This window comes from Cervus elaphus, chromosome 15 (assembly GCF_910594005.1).
Source record: "Cervus elaphus chromosome 15, mCerEla1.1, whole genome shotgun sequence".
NCBI classification, from domain to species: domain Eukaryota; kingdom Metazoa; phylum Chordata; class Mammalia; order Artiodactyla; family Cervidae; genus Cervus; species Cervus elaphus.
In genome coordinates, this window is record NC_057829.1 from 27,761,098 (window position 1) to 27,780,640 (window position 19,543).

Here is a 19,543-nt window from a genome sequence, read left to right on the forward strand (position 1 = left end):
GGTTGCAAGAGTTGGATATGACATAGCGAATAAATCAGCGTCAAATGGGAGAGCTGGCACTCAACCCAAGTCTGATTGCAAGTATGGGGCCTGTGTTTAGTCCTCGGAGCAGTTGGCTATCAATAGCCTGGACCTCTCTCCCCACCCTCAGACTCCATCTCTCCTTTCCAGGAGGGGCTGGACACAGATGGGCTCCTTGGCAGCCACGGAGCAGCCCAGACAATAGCAGTAGTCAATGTGGGCTAAGACCCCGGGGCTGCCCTCTCTCCTGCCCCTTCTTCCCTACAGAGCTGGTGCTGGGAGGGCAGGCAGAACTCCCTGGTGAAAAAGAGAAGAGGCTGGGTTTCTGGGGGTTTTTTTGTTGTTGTTTTTGCTAGAAATAAAATCCCTTCCTGCTGTTAACACCAAGGGGCTTGGAGGAAACTGTGGGACTGAGGACTACCCTGGAGGATCCAAATTCTGTGTCCTCTGCATCAAAGACAGTAGAATTGGGGGGAAAACAGGGGAGCAAAAGAAATTCTCCTCTCCACCTGTCCCTTCTCCAGGTGCAGAAAGGTTCGAAGTCTCCTTAGGAAGGTCACTCAGTGGGAGAAAGCAGGAAGGGGATCCTGGGCCTAGATACTGAGAGTTTTTTCTCTTCCAGTCATCTCAGAAATCCTGTCATGGTGGCTCGGCAGTACAAAAAGGCTAATTTTGTACTTGCATCACATCTGATGCAGGCAAGCAGCAGCTCAGGATCTGGGCTGCTTCCACCTTGCAGTAAGCCAGTTGGAACATGTGGCCTCCAATCTTGCCATAGCAAGAGAAGACAGGACCCGGGGGGTGTCTGGGATCATTTTAAGGACCAGGACTTCAAGTGACTGACATCACTTTAACCTATCTGCATCCCCACAGGACAAAACCTGGTCACTGGCCCAACCTAAATGCAAGAGGGGCTGGGGAAGGTGAAGAGCATGTGGGTACCTGGTGAGTACCAAGTCTCTGCCAATTGTTTGCCCAGAATTTCACCCACACAGAATATTAAAGAACATTTTGTTCTTCTGTCGAATATGGGGGGAAAACCGGGACCACGCCCCATTTTGATTTGCCCTTACATGCTTTCTATAGGCAACTGGCCACAACCTTTTGCTGCTGTAATGCCCATGGCAGATTATGTTCACACTCAAGGCACACTCCAGTGGACTTGCCCAAGTTTTCCCAAAACCCAAGAAACATTTTGTAGGAAAGCCCTAAGACTTTTAAAGTCTTGGCTCTCATTCATAAAAACATATAAAGGTATGTGAGTAAGAATATAAAATTAGCCGTGTGAAGATCTCTGCCAGCCGTGGTGTGGGATGGATTGGCAGCAGTTCTGTGCAGTGTCCTAGGCTCTCTGTAACTCTGCCTTCACTCTCCTTCATGAAAGCACAGGCCAAGCTAGGGAGGAAGGTGGAATTATAAGAACCTTGTATCCACTGCAGTTCTTTTCAAAAGTACTCCCCCCCCCAAATTTGATGTTTTAACTATTCTTAGTGACCTCACCATTAATTGTAATATGTGCTGTTTTGTTCAGTAAAGGGTTTTATTGTTACTGTTGTTTAGTTGCTGTGTCATCTCTCACTCTTTGCGACCCCATCGACTGTTGCCCACCAGGCTCCTCTGTCCATTGGATTTCCCAGGCAAGAATATTGCAGTGGGTTGCCACTTCCTTCTCCAGGGGATCTTCCCAACCCAGGGATCTAACCTGCGTCTCCTGCATTGGTGGGTGGATTCTTTACCACTGAGCCACCAGGGAAGCCCGAAAGGGTTTTATGTGCTAAATCAAAGGTTTGGAGGAAAGATCTACAAGGCATGTTTAGATGGAGGAGACTTGCAATTTGGCTGGCATTGGGGGGAGTGATGCCAGATGGCAGAATGGCAAACCAGAGGGTGGTGAGGAACTGTGTTTGGTAGCCAGGAAGGATCCAATAAAGCTGGAAAGGCAAGCTGATTTTATCTCACATGCCAGCTCTAATGGATTGGCACTGCACTGAGAAGGCGTATGAGGCTGCATCTAGTTTCAGCTGAAAAGAAGACAATGATTGATCAGTGATGTCTGCCCAGGCATAGGACTGCGGAGTGGAATGTGCACTGTTTATTTGACAACCCTGTGCTGGAGGTTCTTGATGGGCTAAGCTATGAGAGTCAGGATGATAAGGTTGGGCAGGGCCATCACTAACCTGGGAGACAGGAGACTTTGTAGTGGTTCAAGTATCATCAGTATCCAGTTATGCCTTCGTGAAGCACTTCCCTTCTCTGAGCCTGAATGGCTACAGATGAAAAATGAGGAAGGGTAGATAAGAAAATCTCCAAGCCCTTTCCAGTTCTGACATTCTGCACTTTTAAGGCAAGAGCCATATTTCTAATGATTGGTGGGGTAGTGTACAGGACAGATTTCCCTTGGACCTTTCCAAAAGAAATACCCTCTCAGACTTGCACGGCTGAAGGCAAGTACAACGAAAGCTGCAAAGTCAAGCTGCTTTGTATAAGGCTCTGGCCTGAGTCGCTGCCGACAGCATGATTTGTCCTGGGGGCAGAATCCACTGGCATTCACCTTGACCCCAGCCTGACGGCTCTGAGGCCTGCTGCCTCTGCTCACGGCAGCCAGAGTGGAGCCGGCTCCTCCACGGGGGTCCCCGGGACCCCTGAGCCACACTCTCATCAGCACACCCGGAGCTTCCTGGCCAGGCGGGTGTGTGGAATTTGTGAGCAGCGCTGACCTACAGGGAAGCTGGGGAGGCAGCATCCTTCAGGGTTCTGCCTGCTGTCTTTCTGGGTCTCTCTCCAGCCTCTCTGCTGCCTCAGGGCTGACCACAGTACCTGGGACAGGGAGAGTCAGCACGTTTATCCCCAGATGAGACTGGCAGTGAGGACAAGATGCCCAGGGCCAAATGCTGTCCATAAATGAGCGGATATTGGCTCTGCCTGAGGGACACTTCCAGCTGTGGTCAGGTCATCACTTTCCTTCACCCTGGTGTTTGTAGGGGACTGAGACCCCACCCCACTGCAAACAATCTAGTACTCACCACCAGTCACAAGCCACAGAATCTGCTGCATCTGTAAAGACAGGGTGAGTGGTTCCTAAGTAGGACCATTTATCGTGACTTGGACTTGGGTTAGGCACTGCACTAGCATCTTCTCATTGGATTCCTCATGACCACTGAGTGTACAATAGATGCTATAAGTGTCCCATTGACAAATAATGAAACCGTTCGAGTTTAAGTTCCTTTCCTAAGGTCACAGGGCATCAAGGTCAACATGTAAAAGCAGAGATGTCAAAAGAAGCCACAGTTGTGGAGAGAGTCCCTGTATGATTTGTTCAGGCTTTTCCAGACTGTCTTGTCTGTTTGTGTCTCTCTCTCTTTCTGTGTGTGTGTGTGTGTGTGTGTGTGTGTGCATGCACACACGCACGCTAAGTTGCTTCAGTCATGTCCAACTCTGTGCGACCCTATAGACTGTAGCCCACCAGGCTACTCTGTCCATGGGATTCTACAGGCAAGAATATTGGAGTGGGTTGCCATGCCCTCCTCCAGGGGATCTTCCCAACCCAGCAATCGAACCTGAGTCTCACATCTCCTGCATTGACACGTAGGTTCTTTACCACTAACGCCACCTGGGAAGCTGTGTGTGTGTGTGTATATAAAATCAATAGCATATTAATCATCTCCTATGTGTCCAATATTCCACTAGGGGGAAGAAAAACCACAAGAAACCACAGCCAACTCTTAGAGACAGTTATGAATCCATTCATTCACCTCACGAACATTAATTGTGCCCTGCCACATGCCAGTGGGCACAGCAAAATACAGGACTGCTGTCCAAGGAATGAACAAGGGATCCTCCTGGAGTCCTCTGTTGCCCTCCTTCCCCTGCCTGTTGTTTATAAATTCACTTTTTTTCCCCCCCTGTGGAAAACAGACATACCATAAAATGTATGATTTCCATGGCATTAAGTGCACTCACGTTGTTGTGCGGCCTTCACCACAATCTATCTCCAGAACTTTTTCATTTTCCCAAAATGACGCTGCGTCCTCATTGAACGCTAACTCGCAGGGTCAGGCAACCGCCTTTCTACCTTCCGTCTCTCTGATTTGGCTCCTCTGGTACCTCACGTGCATGCGTGCGTGCTAAAGTTGCTTCAGTCATGTCTGACTCCTTGTGACCCTATGGACCATAGCCTGCCAGGCTCCTCTGTCCATGAGATTAGGCGTAAATACTGGAGTGGGTTGCCATGCTCTTCTCCAGGGGATCTTCCCAATCCGGAGATCAAACCTGCGTCTCTTACATCTCCTTCATTGGCAGGCGGGTTCTTTACCACTAGAATCATATGAGATGTGTCCTTTCATGGCTGGCTTATTTCTCCTCATAAGCACACTGTCCTTAAGGCTCATGTACGCTGTGCATGTCACAGGCACCACACTGACTTCCTTAAGGTCCCATGTGTCTGTCCCTCCTCTCCTCCACACTCTCCCCACTTGCTCAGACCACCTCCTCTTTCCTGGACCAGCACAAAAGGGACAGCCTGGTCTCCCAGCCTCCAGTCCTTCCTTCTTCCAGTGCATTTCCCACACCAATTCCAAAGTAATTTTACATTTCTCTTTTTAAGCTCCAGATTAGATTTTTAAATTTTTTAATTAAAGTGGTATATGTATGGTTGTCAAAAAGTCAAATACAAAAAGATAGAAAATGAAAAGAATCATCATTCAATATTCCATCTCTGCAACTGTGCATCAGCGTTTTTAACCCCTGCATGGCTTGCTTTCACTGGGCCAGTGCACTGCCTCAGCCAGCCCCGTCTGTTGAGACACTCAAGGCGCTTCTCACACGTTGGACTCCCAAGGCTGGGTGCACATTCTTGGCCATGAGTCTTGGCTCACGTCGAGGTCGGTTCCAAACAAACCAACTGACTCTTTACCTGGCTTCCCGGCTGCACAGCTGTGGGCATCCTGGACACCAGCCTCTGCTGCAGCCCCTGACTGAGCAAGGGCTAGAAAGCCCAGAGCAGTGGTTCGGCGCTGACCTGGCCCAGGGCCCAGCGTGAGAGGCATGGGAAGCACCTTTGCTGAAGGGGGCTGGGGACTATTCTCTGGGGCCCTGTATCCATGCAGCTGTCAGCGTTTTGCACAAAATGTGTTTCTCACACAGCTGAGCAGGCCCTGATGAAGTGACCGTGTCAAATGAGGGTAGAGAGCACCCTCCCCCACATCCTCACACAGGAAAACAGGGCTGAGGGGCCACGGGGGTCTGTCCCTGCCAGAGATGGCTCCCTGAGAGTCTGTGGCAACCCCCACCCCCACACCACGCTGGCCCTCAGCCCTCTGGTCCATCCCGTGGCTCTGGCCCACAGCTTCTCATAAGCTCTTAGATGTCCACTGCTACTCAGATGATGCACACCTCCAACTTGGGAGCGTCTACTCTGGCTCTGTCTTGGCTGAGGCTGGACGTGTGCCCATACGGAAGTTTTAGATGGTTTGTTTTTAGGAGAGGAAGCTAGAGTCCCAGAACATGAGGGGTTTGAAGAGGAATGATAGCCCTGGGCTGTGCAGGGGCGCATCCCTCAGCCAGGCCCCCATCTACTTCCTCCTTCTCTCATGCCTTCTCTTCTTCCTTCCATCCCTGGTTCACGTAATGGCACTTGGGCATTTACTCTCCTGTCAGACACTAAGCTGGACAGCCCAGGCCATCTCTGGACATCCCTACATGAAACAGAACCTCGCCTGGGACAGGCCACTGGATGGACTCCTGCATCCTCCAAGCAGAGATCACCTCTGAGCATGCGTGCTCCTTCTCCTGGTCCTGCCCCCTGCCTCCACTCAAAGGGGATCTAGAGGCCACTCACGGAAACCCTCCCAAGGTCTCCCCTCCTAGGTGTCTGGGGACCTGGCATGGTCAGGGTACCTCCTGGCCCCCAGGGCTGCAGCTCATGAGTAGGTTCAGAGTTTCCCCACAATGGGCTTCACTGCTCCTGTCTCTGCCCAGGAGCCTCCTCCATCTCAGCCCCCGGCCTTCCTCGGCCCAGGCAACTCCTCCTGCTGCTGGTGGAAAGGCTGTAAGCAGCGCCTGCCACAGCGGAGGCCCTGATCCCCACTGTGCTCTTGGCCCGGAGCGAGCCAAGCGAGGGGAGTGGAGCTTTGCTGCCTGATGCAATGTCTGGCAGGGCCCATCCCTTATCAGAGCACCATTCACAGCAGAGTCTGGGACCCCACCTCCTCCACAGGAGGCAGCCATCCAAGTACAAAACTGTTCTCTTGAGAGGGCCCTTTGCCAGGTCACGAGGGAGGCCTGAGCAGGAAGGCCCCCGAGGGGAGAGCAGGGTAGGGAAGCCAGTGCCTGGAGTGTAGGGCCTCAGATCATCGCCTGCTTTCTTTCCAGGGCTCCCTCACTGAGGTTGCCTGGGCTGCCTCTGCTGTTTTCTGCCCTCCCCGCCCCCACCCCTCCACTGTTACCACGTAGCTGGGGAGACTTAGAACTGAAAGCCACAGGCTGAGGTTCTTTATCCTCAAAAAGGTATCCCAGATTGTCATGACCGTTCGAGACTAATACATAGGAAGCCCCAAGCACAAAGGTTTGCCCACAGTACACACCTGTAGCACACTCCCGTAGTGTACACATGTAGTAGCCACTCAGTCCCTGTTTGGGGGGCATGTACTCTGTGCACAGCCCACTCCAGGATCCTTGCCTGGGAAATCCCCTGGAAAGGGGAGCCTGGCAGTCTACCGTCAGTAGGACACGACTGAGCGGCTAAACGTCAACAGTACTCACTGCGCACCTGCAGCACAGGTCACAGCATGCAGGCATGCTTCACTCAGACAGGGAACAGTGGCTTTTTCTTCTTTCTCTCTGTATTTTCCACCAGCTCAGAATGATTGAGCATCTCACAGTGGGCCAAATGCTTTGGAAACAGCATTCATCGATTCCTTCTACAAGCAAGAGGCACCCACTGTGCCTGGTGCACACGGAGCAGGGCAGTGGGGATACAAAGAGGGAGCTTACACGCCAGTGGCTGAAACAGGTGGTACCCAAGTACATTTCCATCCAGGAAGGACGTAAAGCAAGGTGCTAAGAGGGATAGGGAGAAGGGAGACAGCCCACATTAGGCCAGTGGTCAGGGAAGGACTCCAGGGGCGGGGACATCTAGGCTGAGTCCTGAGTTTAACTGGGCCCAGGACAGCTGCCCCGCTCCCCTGCATTCAGGCAAGGCTGAGCCGGCATGTGGCCCTGGCCTTCGTCACCACTGGCCCTGCTGCCCTGGCAACGTGACCTCTGCTGACATCCCAGCAGGGGGATACCACCTTTTCCTTTGGCTATTGTGTTACTGCTGGGTGTTGGGGGAAAGAAAGGTATCGAGTACTCCCCTGGAGATGGCAGCTGCCAAGGAAGAGATTTTTCATTGTTTCCACGAGCTAAGCAAGGCGGGCACCACAGCTCTAGGGAGGGTTTGTCCAGTGTCACAGATAGCACAGACACACTTCTTGCAAAGGGCCTCCTGCAGGCCACGTTCTACTTGCATGACCCCCATCTCGGCCATTCCCCATGACCCTGTGACCTCCTGGCATCTGTGACCCTCTGCCACCTCCTGGGTTTGGGGAATCTCTAAACTACCCTCCCCTGACTGCCCATTTGCCTGCTGGCCTTCCAAAGCTAACCCTAGGGGCAGCCTGCCTGGACCAGGGCTGAGGAGCCAACAGCCTGCCTGGGATTTCATTTGGAGGGAGTTTTCACCCTTGTGTCTTCCTTTTAGGGCAATGTCAGCAAGGTTCTCAGGAACTCTGTATTATTCAGGGGCTAAGGGGGCTGGGATAGCAAGTCAAAAATAGAAACACTTCCTGGAAGGGAAGGGAGGAGAAGGTTCAGGATCTTTGTCATCAACACAGTCAACTTTGTAAATTGTACCAAAGATGTTAGACCCAGAAGAGAGAGGACAACCAACACAAGTCCCTGTGCCCCATGCCTGCCTTCTCTCCATCTCCACGCACCAGACACTGCTCCTCAGAGCAACATTATACAGCAGGAACCACCCTTTTCATGCTACTAGTAAAGAAACTGAGGCCCAGAGAGGTTAAGTCACTTATGCAATGCCACACAGCATGTTAGACAAGCAGGAAGAACAAGAACCCAGGACTTCTGGTCCTAGCTCCTTTGCTTCCCTCACATGATCAGATCCGGGCCCTTTCTGCTGAGAGCCTAGAGGGAAGAAAGCCAATATTTCAATCCTTTGTGCTCTGCAGACTCAGTATCGGGTCTCACCCTCCTAGCAGGACAGGCGGCCTCACACCCCGCCACAGGCTAAACTGGGTGAGTGAGGAACACAGCCCTGCCCAGCATTCTGCAAACACATGCTGACTGCCTGCCAGTCAGCAGCTTCAATGAGCTGACTTACCAGTAACTTGCTGAGCAGTGGGTACATGGCAGGAGCTGTTCTAGATGTTTGTCTGGACTTCAGAGAACTTGTAGTCTAGGAATGAGAGGCAGACACACCATCAACTGCAAAGTCCAATCACACGTGCTGTAGAGCAGGGGTGTCACTGTGGAACATCAAGAGGCTGGAATGACTCAGACTTGGGAGGGGCAATCAGGCTGTTGCTAGAGGAAACTTGGGCAAATTATTTAATCTCTCTCAACCTGTTTCCTCATCTGTAAAATGGGTCACTACCTAACAGGGCTTTTGTGGGATGAGGAACTACAAATCAAGTCCTTGGCATGCTACTAGGCACAGAGTAGTAACTTTATAAATTTCAGCAAATTAACTCATATCCTTCTAGTTGGCTCTTTCAACCAGAGTGTAAGTCCCATGAGGGCATGGGTGGGGTCTGCTTGCTCCCTGCTGTGCGATACAGTGCCTAGACTGGCACATAGTAGGTGCTCAGGAGATATTTATTTAATAAGTGCATGGGAAATGGCCCAGAAGAATTAAGAGGCGGCAAGAATATTCAGTTACCCTTGAACTGGCCTTGCCTCATGTTACCATAAACATGGCCTCCTGCCTCATGTCCACCTACCTACACTCACAGAGCACCCTGGCCTTGCCCACTGCGCCCCCCCCCCCCCAACCACCACCCGGCCCTGCTCAGCTGAGGCCCTCCACTCTGGCTGCCAGGGTACACATCTGTCTTCTCATAAGCAGAACCCCAGTCTCACTGCTTTCCCCAGAGGGTAGATTTTCTGGTTGTCCCTAAAATCACTTCCATTGTATGATGAAGGTGCAGCCTGGGGGACCCTCCTTTCAGCCCTCCCACTCCTCAGCGTCAATATCAGCTTGGAAAAAATTCATCTTTCCCAGAAAGAAGGATGCTCCCAGATGCCCTGCACAAGGTCACAATAACACTTTTCCAAACTTGTAGCTGAATGTCTCCCATGGATGAGAGTCCTTGTGAAGAAATGGAGAGACTTTTGGAAGAGGGGGCTGTGCTGGAATCTGGGGGCTTGGGGTACAGGTATGTGTTTGATGGTGAGGATAAATGAAAGCAATGGTGATTCAGGCTGCACTGGGCAATGGTGTATTTGCTCTGGTTTTTAAAAATATATAGAGTTTCAGTTAAGAATCATTTATTCCTTTAACCATTCTGTCATTTAGCAGCCATGCATGAGTGTCTCCTGTGTGCCTGGCCCAGTGCTAAGGGATAATGAGGGGCCCAGATAAACTGCCCGCCCTCCACAAAGGGATGGTCAGCACTGAACAAGTCATTTCAAGTGGGTGTGCTTTATGACAAAGTCTCAGGTTATAATGTGGTGGGGCCAAGGGGGCCCTAACCTATCCAGGAAGAAGCTGCCCCATGAAGCTGAGACCTGAAGGCCGAGGCCATATGAAGGATATTGCTAGAATTCACATGGTATGGTGGAAAACCTTTAGTTAATTTTAAAACATTTATACATCCACATGGTAAAATTTCTACTAGTGCACAATATTACACAGTAAACGTTAAGACTCACCTCACCCTTCTCTTCTGACCTACCCATTCCTTTGTTACTGGCCTTGTGTCTCCCTGCGGTCACAGTCCACTTCTATCTAGCATTTATATTTTTCTCTCCCTTAATTTTTTTTAATACTGCATCAAAGGTTCTCAACCTGGGATGATTTTGCACCACCCTACCCCTCCCCACCCCCCACCCCTCCACCCAGAGGACATCTGTCAATGTCTGGAGACATTTCTGATTGTCACAGCTGAGCAGAGGAGACTCTACTGGTACCTAATGCATAGAGGCCAGGGATGCTGCTAAACATCCTACAATGTATAGGACAGCCCCCACAACAAAGAATTATCTGATCCAAAATGTCAGCAGTGCTGACGTAAAAAAGAACAAAATAATGCCATTGGCAGCAACATGGATGGACTTGGAGATTATCATACTGAGTGAGGTCAGAGAGAATGATAAATATCATCTGATACAGCTTATATGTGCAATCTAAAAAAATGGTACAAATGAACTTACAAAACACAGAGTCACAGATGGAGAAAACAAATTTATCGTTACCAAGGGTGAGAAGGGGAGGGATAAATTCGGAGACTGGGATTAACATATACACACCACTATCTATAAAACAGATAACTAATAAGGAGATTATATGTAAAAACAATCTTAAAAAAAAAAGTGGATATATGTATAACTGATTTACTTTGCTGTACAGCAGAAATTAACATTGTAAGTCAACTGTACCCCAATAAAAGTTAATTTCAAAAAATGTCAGTAGTGCTAAGAAACCCTATCCTATATGCAGACCATGTCTGCAGCTTGCTTATCTATAACATCTACACATTATATATAACTATATATAGTGGATTATTCATATCAGCATTAGTAGATCCACCTCATTCTTTGTGGCTGCATAATAATCCATTGTTTGCTTCATCATTTTTTTATTTAGATGTTTGTACTCTTTTTGCTATTGCAAACACGTACACTGCAAGGAGTGGTCTTTTCGTACTTTTGCCCTTGACTCATGAGGTCAAAGCATAAATTGATGGAAGTGACATGGATGAATCAGAAGGTTCGTTAATATTTTAAATGACCTGATTTCAAGTTTCCAAGGCACAGTCCATTGGGAGACTGGGTCTGGAGTTCTGGCTTCTAAACAGGGTTGGGGTCCCCAAAAATCTGGTGGAAAAGCTATTTGTTCTCATCTATAGACAAGGGTGTCCTGACTGCCCATCTCTCCACAGGACCAGGTGTCCCCCACCTGAACGACGAGCCAGGTCCTGAGTGATGCCCCTGAGCTGAGTGCCCACGGCCCCACCCTTCCCCATGGAGAAAGGACTCTCTTTGCCCCAGGACTGCCGACATTTTCTGCACAGCCTGAGAATGAGGAGCAAATATGCCCTTTTCCTGGCTTTTGTGGTGGTGGTTTTTGTCTTCATTGAAAAGGAAAATAAAATCATATCAAGGTGAGGGATGCAAGCACAAGTCTTCCTTATCCAGGTGGGATGGGGGCGGGGAGCAGAGAGGTGGTGGTAGGGCTCTCTCTGTGGACCAACAAAGGCAGTCCTTCAGCCAGTCATCACCAAGCCCCTCCTGTGCCCAGGCAGGTCATGCCCACGTCCTCATGACCGCACAGCAGTGAGACTTGGGCTCTGGACTCAGGCATCCTGAGTTGGAATCCTGATTCTGGCCCCCTCTTTTTTTTTTTTTTTTTTTGGCCACAGCATGCAGCTTTCAGGATCTTAGTTCCCTGACCAGGGATGGAACGCATGCCCCCTGCAGTGGAAGCATGGAGTCCTAACTGCTGGATCACCAGGGAATTCCCATAATTCTAGTCCTTTCTAGTTGTGACAGCTGAGATAAATAATTTCACTTTTCTGCCTTAAGTTCCTCTTCTAAAATATGGCTAACGATGGGGCCGGGTTTGTTGTAAAGATTAAGTAAGACAATGTAAAAGCATTTAGCCCAGTGTCTAACACGTAGTTGGTATCCTGTGCTTACTGGCTGTTGCTATTACTATTAGTTAACTTCCTGGCCTAGGATGATAACCTCACACGAACAGCATATTTCCTATACTTCTAATATTCCTATATTTCCAAAGTCATGGATGAGGGATTTCCTGGGTGGTCCAGTGATTAAGACTCTGTACTCCCAGTGCAGGGGCTCTGGGGTTCCACTCCTGGTCAGGAATCTAGATCCGTCACGCTGCAACTAAAGATCCCCATGCCTCAGCTAAGACCTGGCATAACCAAATAAAGTCATGGATGACTGTGAGGCAGGGTTCTGGGACAGATACTCTGGTCAGCAGGGCTGCCATGTTCAGCTGCCCAGGTTGTGTACCGCTCAACTCCAAGGGTGTGCACTCTCATAGGCTACACGGAGTATGCATAGAGTTGGCAGTGTACCACTGTGTGCAGTGGCCCTGTTAGTGAGCCTGCCATACATAGAAAGATTTATAGACCTTCTCTCCCAGGCACAACCCTTGCACAAAAGCATCAACCAAGATGGGCAGATTAGGAATTCAGCTGTATAGTAGGCATTATGCTGGTGCCCTACCTGGGTTCCTCAGCATGGACTATTCCAGTCTGTGCCTACTGGGTCCTGTTGCAAGCCCCTGCAACTCTCCACCTGCATAGTGGCAAGCCAGAAGTCCTGAGGAGTAAATACCTCTGGGAGAATCCCTCAGCCAAGGCCACCTGGGAGTTTCACATCCCCTGGGTGAGGGAGTCCTGAGGTGTGTTCTGTCTACACTGCCTCCTGGGGTTCCCCTGGCAAAGCAATTTGGCCATAGTGATTTTCCTCCTCGTCTCAAGTCCCTACCCATTCCCCCTGTGATCATATCCCAAATAAACTACTTACACTCAAACCCTTGCCTTAAAGTCAGCTTCTGGGTGGTCATCCTGGGACGCTCCTTAGGGTGCACAGGGGATAGAGTCCCCAGTCAGTCACTGATCATAGTATCCCTTTGCTCTCACAGGGTCTCAGACAAGCTGAAGCAGATCCCCCAATCCCTGGTAGATGCCAATAGCACCGACCCAGCCCTGGTCTTGGCCGAGAACGCATCCCTCCTGTCCCTGAGTGAGCTGGATTCGGCCTTCCTGCAGCTGCAGAGGCGCCTGCGAAACCTCAGTCTGCAGCTGGGCATGGAGCCAGCAGAGGAGGCCGAGGAGGAGCAGAGGCTGGAGGCGGAAGAGGAGTGGGAGCAGCTGGAACCCCGCCCACCCGCCGAGGCCCCGCCCCGGCGCCACGTACTCCTCATGGCCACAACTCGCACGGGTTCCTCGTTTGTGGGAGAGTTCTTCAATCAGCAGGGCAATATCTTCTACCTCTTCGAGCCGCTGTGGCACATCGAGCGCACGGTGTCCTTCGAGCAGGGTGGTGCCAACGCCGCGGGCTCGGCCCTGGTCTACCGCGATGTGCTCAAGCAGCTCTTCCTGTGCGACCTCTACATCCTGGAGCACTTCATCATCCCGGCGCCCGAGGACCACCTGACCCAGTTCGTATTCCGCCGGGGCTCCAGCCACTCCCTCTGCGAGGAACCCGTCTGCACACCCCTCGTCAAGAAGGTCTTCGAGAAGTATCCCTGCAAGAACCGCCGCTGTGGCCCTCTCAACATGACGCTGGCCGCTGAAGCCTGCCGCCGCAAGGAGCACATGGCCATCAAGGCCGTCCGCATCAGGCAACTGGAGTTCCTGCAGCCGCTGGCCGAGGACCCCCGTCTCGACCTGCGCGTCATCCAGCTGGTGCGCGACCCCCGCGCTGTGCTGGCCTCCCGCATGGTGGCCTTCGCGGACAAGTACGAGACCTGGAAGAAGTGGTTGGCCAAGGGACAGGACCAGCTGAGGGAGGAGGAGGTGCTGCGGCTAAAGGGCAACTGTGAGAGCATCCGCCTATCCGCCGAGTTGGGCCTGAGGCAGCCGGCTTGGCTGCGGGGTCGCTACATGCTGGTGCGCTACGAGGACGTGGCCCTCCGGCCGCTACAGAAGGCCCAGGAGATGTATCGCTTTGCAGGCATCCCCCTAACCCCGCAGGTGGAGGACTGGATCCAGAAGAACACCCAGGCGGCGCACGACGGCATCTACTCCACGCAGAAGAACTCCTCGGAACAGTTCGAAAAATGGCGCTTCAGCATGCCCTTCAAGCTGGCGCAGGTGGTGCAGGCCGCCTGCGGCCCTGCCATGCGCCTCTTCGGCTACAAGCCGGTGCAGGATGCCGCCTCTCTTTCCAACCGCTCCGTCAGCCTGCTGGAGGAGCGCGGCACCTTCTGGGTTACGTAGGGGGCCTGGGGTGCCAGCACCCCTGCTGCTGAAAGTCCCGCTCTGCCTGCCTCACCCAGGCCCGCGGGGAGTCTGCGGCGCTGCCGCAGGGCGTGGGCTGGAAGACGCACCGGGCGTAAGCCGCGCCTGCGCTGTAGAAGTAGGCCCCCAGCCAGCTCGCTTCCCCTGCAGCTGTGGGCCCGGGGCTTCCCGCTGAGAACAGGACGGTGGCCGGCCCTTTTGAGGGCTGTCAAACCCAGACCTAAGGGACTGTCGTCTCCTAAGCAGACCCAGGCAGGCCCGGGCCTGTTCACAATTCTTTCTCTCCTCTCCCTCTTCTCTGTCACACACACACACACACACACACACACACAATATTTGTAACCCCCGGACCCCCGGGCCTGTTCACAATTCTTTCTCTCCTCTCCCTCTTCTCTGTCACACACACACACACACACACACAATATTTGTAACCCCCGGACCCCCGGGCCTGTTCACAATTCTTTCTCTCCTCTCCCTCTTCTCTGTCACACACACACACACACACACATATACACACACACACACACACAATATTTGTAACCCCCGGACCCCCGGGCCTGTTCACAATTCTTTCTCTCCTCTCCCTCTTCTCTGTCTCTCACACACACACACACACACACACACACACACACACACAATATTTGTAACCCCCGGAACTAATCACAGTCAGACCCCCTGCTTTACTCAGTGTGAACCTTTAAGTTTCTGAATTTCTTCATAATCCAGTGTAGCATCTGAGTGGGTCACTGGGGAGAGGTGAAATCAGCTCTATATAGAGCTACAAAATATACATATAAAGACACATACCTACATTCACACCCCACACACAGAAAAACAGAAATACATGCACATATACATACAGAAAAACAGCTTTTCAGAGTTATTGGAGGATGAGGGAGGGACTTCCCACGTGGCACTAGTGGTAAAGAACCCACCTGCCTTCCCTCTTAGCGCAGTCTGTAAAGAATCTGCCTGCAATGCAGGAGACCTGGCTTCAAATCCTGGGTCGGGAAGATCCCCTGGAGAAGGAAATGGCAATCCACTCCAGTATCCTTGCCTGGAAAATCCCATGGACAGAGGAGCCTGGCGGGCTACAGTCCACAGGGTCGCAAGAGTCGGACACAACTTAGCGACTAAACTGCCACCACCGCCAATGCAGGAGATAATAAGAGATTTTGGTTGGATCCCTTGGTCTGGAAGATTCCCCTGGAGGAGGGCATGACAACCCACTCCAGTATTCTTGCCTGGAGAATCCCATGGACAAAGGGGCCTGGCAAGCAAAAGTCCATGGGTTGCAAAGAGTCGGACAGGACAAGTGAATTAGCTTGCAGCATGCAGGAGGATGGGGGAGTGGTATATGGTCATGAACCATGACCCTATGCCCCATGTAAGTCTGAGGCTGGATGATGGGTACAGAACTGCTAAGTGCATGGCCTCTGTCCACCTTAGATTCTCATGGCCACTTCGCTCATGTCCTTGCTGCTAATAGGCAGCATGTTTTAAATTGGCGTGTCTGATCCCCATGTGATGGCAGCCTGAAGGCCCCATCCCAGCTTGATTGACTCCCTAAGAGCATGTCCGTGTTTGAAAGCTGCTTCAGGCCTGACTGGCAGGCGCATTTGTGGTCCCTGGAGACAAAAGGCAGCTCAGGAGTCCTGTCATTTCCAGCCAGGCCTCTGTGGGGCAGGGCCCAAATGGAAGTATAGAGTGCTCTTCGGGGAGAAGTCACATCAGGATAGCCCCTCCCCTGAGAAGACAGTGGACCGAGGTCAGCCACATGGTCGGTTGTCATGGTTCTGTGGTTAGTGTCTGGAATTCCTCCTTTAGGGCTCTGGGAAGAGTGTTGCTCAACATGGGATGGTCTGAGTGTTTTAAGTTATTTATGGTTTGGTCTCTTGTGGCTATATTTTCAGGTTTGTTTCTGCAGGAGTGCTGCTTGGAAGCATTGTGGTCTTGAGGGGGGCTGGGAGGATCTGTGGGGAGCACTTTAGATCCTGCTGGAGAGAGAGGATTAGGAGAAGGAAACTTCCTCCAGAAGGATCAGAGCCTTGATGGCCACATGGCAGCCCACAGTGCCCCACGGGCTTTTCTGTTTGAACCCATGTGGAACAGATCTCAGAAATCACCAGTGTTCTTTGCTGAGTGTCCAAAGCAGCATAAATTAGCAGTCCTCACCCCCTCATCAAGAAGAGGCCAGATTTGAAAATCTCTCCCAAGCCCTAACATATTTCCTGGGGGGTCAGGGGCCTATGACCAAGCACCAAATGTCCCCAAAGCAGAAGCCTTTCCCCACTCTCACCCCAAACCAGGGAGTAGAACTCAGTACCCCCTGAGAACTTTCAGGAAGCATCAGAAGTTCACTAAGGGCTGTTTCTGGTTTCCTGGACAACCTCTGTATCAGATCCGTCCCATTATCAAGCCTGGAGGGCTGAGTTTTGTTTTGAGTATTATGGACAGCAGGGAAATACAAGATCTGAGTCCAGCTGGGGTTGCTATAGGGAAGAAAGGGGTGCAGCCTGGTGGAAAGCCAGCCTTTGAAAAGGTGAGGACAGTGGCCATCTTGTGGGATCCGTTACAGTCAGTGCCCTGGGTCTCCATCACCATGGATTCAGCCAATTAAGGAAATCTCTAGGTTTTATAGTCCAAGCATAAACTGTGCAGGGAACTGGCTCTAATCTGGGGCCCAAAGGTACTCTAGCTCTGAAAACTTGATCCTGGGGCAGAGTGGTGCCAGGATGGTTCTGGCAGGCCCAGAAGTGCTGGCCGTTCTTCCCCAGCCCCTGCCCTGCTCCCTCCACTATCCCTTACTTGGGGGTGGTGAGGGGCAGACACCTCTGTCCAGCACCCTTCCTGGGTCCTGGGCTCTCCTAGTGTGAATAGCGGACTTCCTTCCTTCCTTCCTTCCTTCCTTCCTTCCTATGCCTTTGGGGCTAAGGCCTCTACCCCTGAATCGTGAGGACTGTGCGGAGAATGGACCTTTGGGACTTCTCAGGACACTGACAATTTGTACACTGCAGGTTGACTTTATTTATTTATTTTGTGAAAAAGAAGAGATGGAAAAATATTTTATTATTTGCAGGGACTCAAAGCTGTACCCAAATCAAGAAAGACAACAGTAATAGAAGCTATTCACTTCATGTATACAAGGACACTCCAAGACAATTCAAAATACACCAGAGGACAAAGCTGAGAGCATGGGAGTCATGACAGCTGCAGGGTATTTTTTTAGCTTGGGTTTTTTCCTACAGTTGATTTGAAGATACGACAGTAAGACCCTTTCTGCATTATTACCTTTGCCCACGTGTCTGAAATAAGACGCAACTCACCTGAGTGTTGCTTGAGGCTCAGCAATGCTCTGGGAACCCTTGGGGTTTTAGGGAGGGCAGGGTGGGATGATTACTGACTTTATACTCGTTGGGACCTGGTTGGAGACCCACATGAGGTGTTACCAGCAGGGAGCTGGGTTAGGGAGAGTGGTCCGGCTGAGAGGCAGTGCCTCGTTTTCCAGCAAGGCCAGCCCTGGTTTGTTTTTCTGTTCCCGCTGTGCTCCCCCCTCACACCAGAGCCTTCCCCTCTGCAACACCCACCTGCCTGGAGACAGGGAGCGTTGAGGCCTCACCTCTGCCCGCCGCCAGCTACCCCAGAACAAGAGGCTCATTCAGCAATGAGCGTTTACTCATTTTCTTCTTCTTCATGAAGACCTCTTTAGCCCATTCTATAAAAATAGCTCAGAACATTCCAGGCCTTGGTGAGACAGGGCAGTGTCCAGCACCCTCAAGGCGTCACCCCTGCTGCCCATTCCTGGCTTTTCCTCTGGACCTCATTTATAAATTTTGGAGTGGATGAGGACATGGGGAAAGGTCTATAGGAGCAGGATTTGGGAGGGGGCAGGATTCCTGAGTCCCGTGGAGAGGGAAGATGTGCAGATGTGCAGGGCTCAGTAGCACAGCTCCTGCAAGTTATCACCAAGTTATCACTAAGGTGGAGAGACACGAGTAAATTCTAGCCCTTTGTCTGTTTATGTGATGCACTCACTTGAAAATAACAGAAAAACAAAATGTTTGTCTGCCAGCACCCTCAGCCTGGGAGCTGTGCCAGAGTCTGGTCTGATGGGACAGCTGCTGACCAAACCCTTAAGAGCAAAAGTCCCACCGAACCCATTAAAATGACATCTTTCCACCTCTGCTCCCCAAATGAGCTCCAGGGAATCCGTGTCCCAGAAGATGTATGCTTAGCCAATCAGCAGACAGGAGGTATAAGCATGCAATGCTCTGGTCCTAACCCTGAAGGTCTTTTCCAGCCCTGGGCCTGTGTTAATTGACTGTGGGGCCTGTCCCTTAAGAGGCCCTGGATTATGAAGAATGGGGGCAGAAGACTGGATGGCTGTGTCCCTGAGGCAAGGAGGGGATGGGGGGAACAGATGCCTGCAGAGGATGCTCCTTTAAATTTGTGTGGACTGATGAGATCCTAGAAGTGGGTCTTGTCAGTCTGCTCACATTTAAAGAAGGCGCATCCTCTGAGATCCAAAGTTGATGAGTTTGCCTGGGAAGATTGCTAGGACATGGTCCAGTTAGAAAGGGAGGGAGGAGGCCCAGGGTTTCCTGAATGCAGCCACGTGGCCTTTCAACTACCATGGTTTCAGGAAGAGTGGAAGCTGCTCTTTACCTCAAAAGGATGAAGCAGAATTAGCAACTGCAGATGTCTTAAGAACTTCAAGATCCTAGGGTCTTGTCACTTTTGTCATTCCATACTGTGCATGGGGGACTAATTAGTTATGTGTTTCCAAGATTACATGGTGCCGTCTTCAGGGCCTAGCCCATATTGTGGACCAGGTATTTTATTTGTATTTATTTGTCAAGTAAAATGACCTATGTATCTTGCTTCTTCTAACATTGGGCTTGAACAGGGCACCCCCTAAAGTCTCCATTTCATCTGTACTTTCTAGACCAAATCTGCCTGATTCCCCTGCTCCCTCCTGGATCCTGCAAACTCTTTTTGCCAAGACCTTGGCCTTATGTCATATTTCATGGCCACGTAGTACAGGATACCCCTTTCCTGGCCATAGGTGGCCTGGTATGTACATATGTGTCCACACGTCTGTATGTGTAGCATGTAGCTCAGCCTGCTTGGCCATGTTGCTCCCAGCTCCCTTGCCATCAATGTCCTTGCCATCAATGTTCTTGCCGTGGCTACAATCTCCTGAAAATACAGGGGTTGCCTTCAGAAAGCTGGTGGCTACTGCCAGTCGGGATCTGCTTTGCAGAACAGAATGTGAATTATTTAATTAAAAATGAAAACACGCAACAAGCAGA

General features: G+C 51.2%; 1 protein-coding gene across 6 annotated transcripts in view; it reads left to right on the forward strand.

The window, feature by feature from the left end:
- Positions 1-14,667, forward strand: part of CHST3 (carbohydrate sulfotransferase 3) — a 33,720-nt gene extending 19,053 nt beyond the window's left edge. For 3 of the 6 annotated variants that reach the window (XM_043925189.1, XM_043925185.1, XM_043925186.1), the window contains exons 3-5: positions 895-966; positions 11,178-11,399; positions 12,911-14,667. In XM_043925189.1, coding sequence (XP_043781124.1) covers positions 11,260-11,399; positions 12,911-14,210 — 1,440 coding nt within the window. In that variant the 5' untranslated portion in view covers positions 895-966; positions 11,178-11,259 and the 3' untranslated portion in view covers positions 14,211-14,667. Of the gene's footprint in view, positions 1-894; positions 967-10,882; positions 11,006-11,177; positions 11,400-12,910 lie in introns of all 6 variants that reach the window. The other 3 variants (XM_043925190.1, XM_043925191.1, XM_043925187.1) reach the window with 2 other exon arrangements.
- Positions 14,668-19,543: the final 4,876 nt, after the last annotated feature.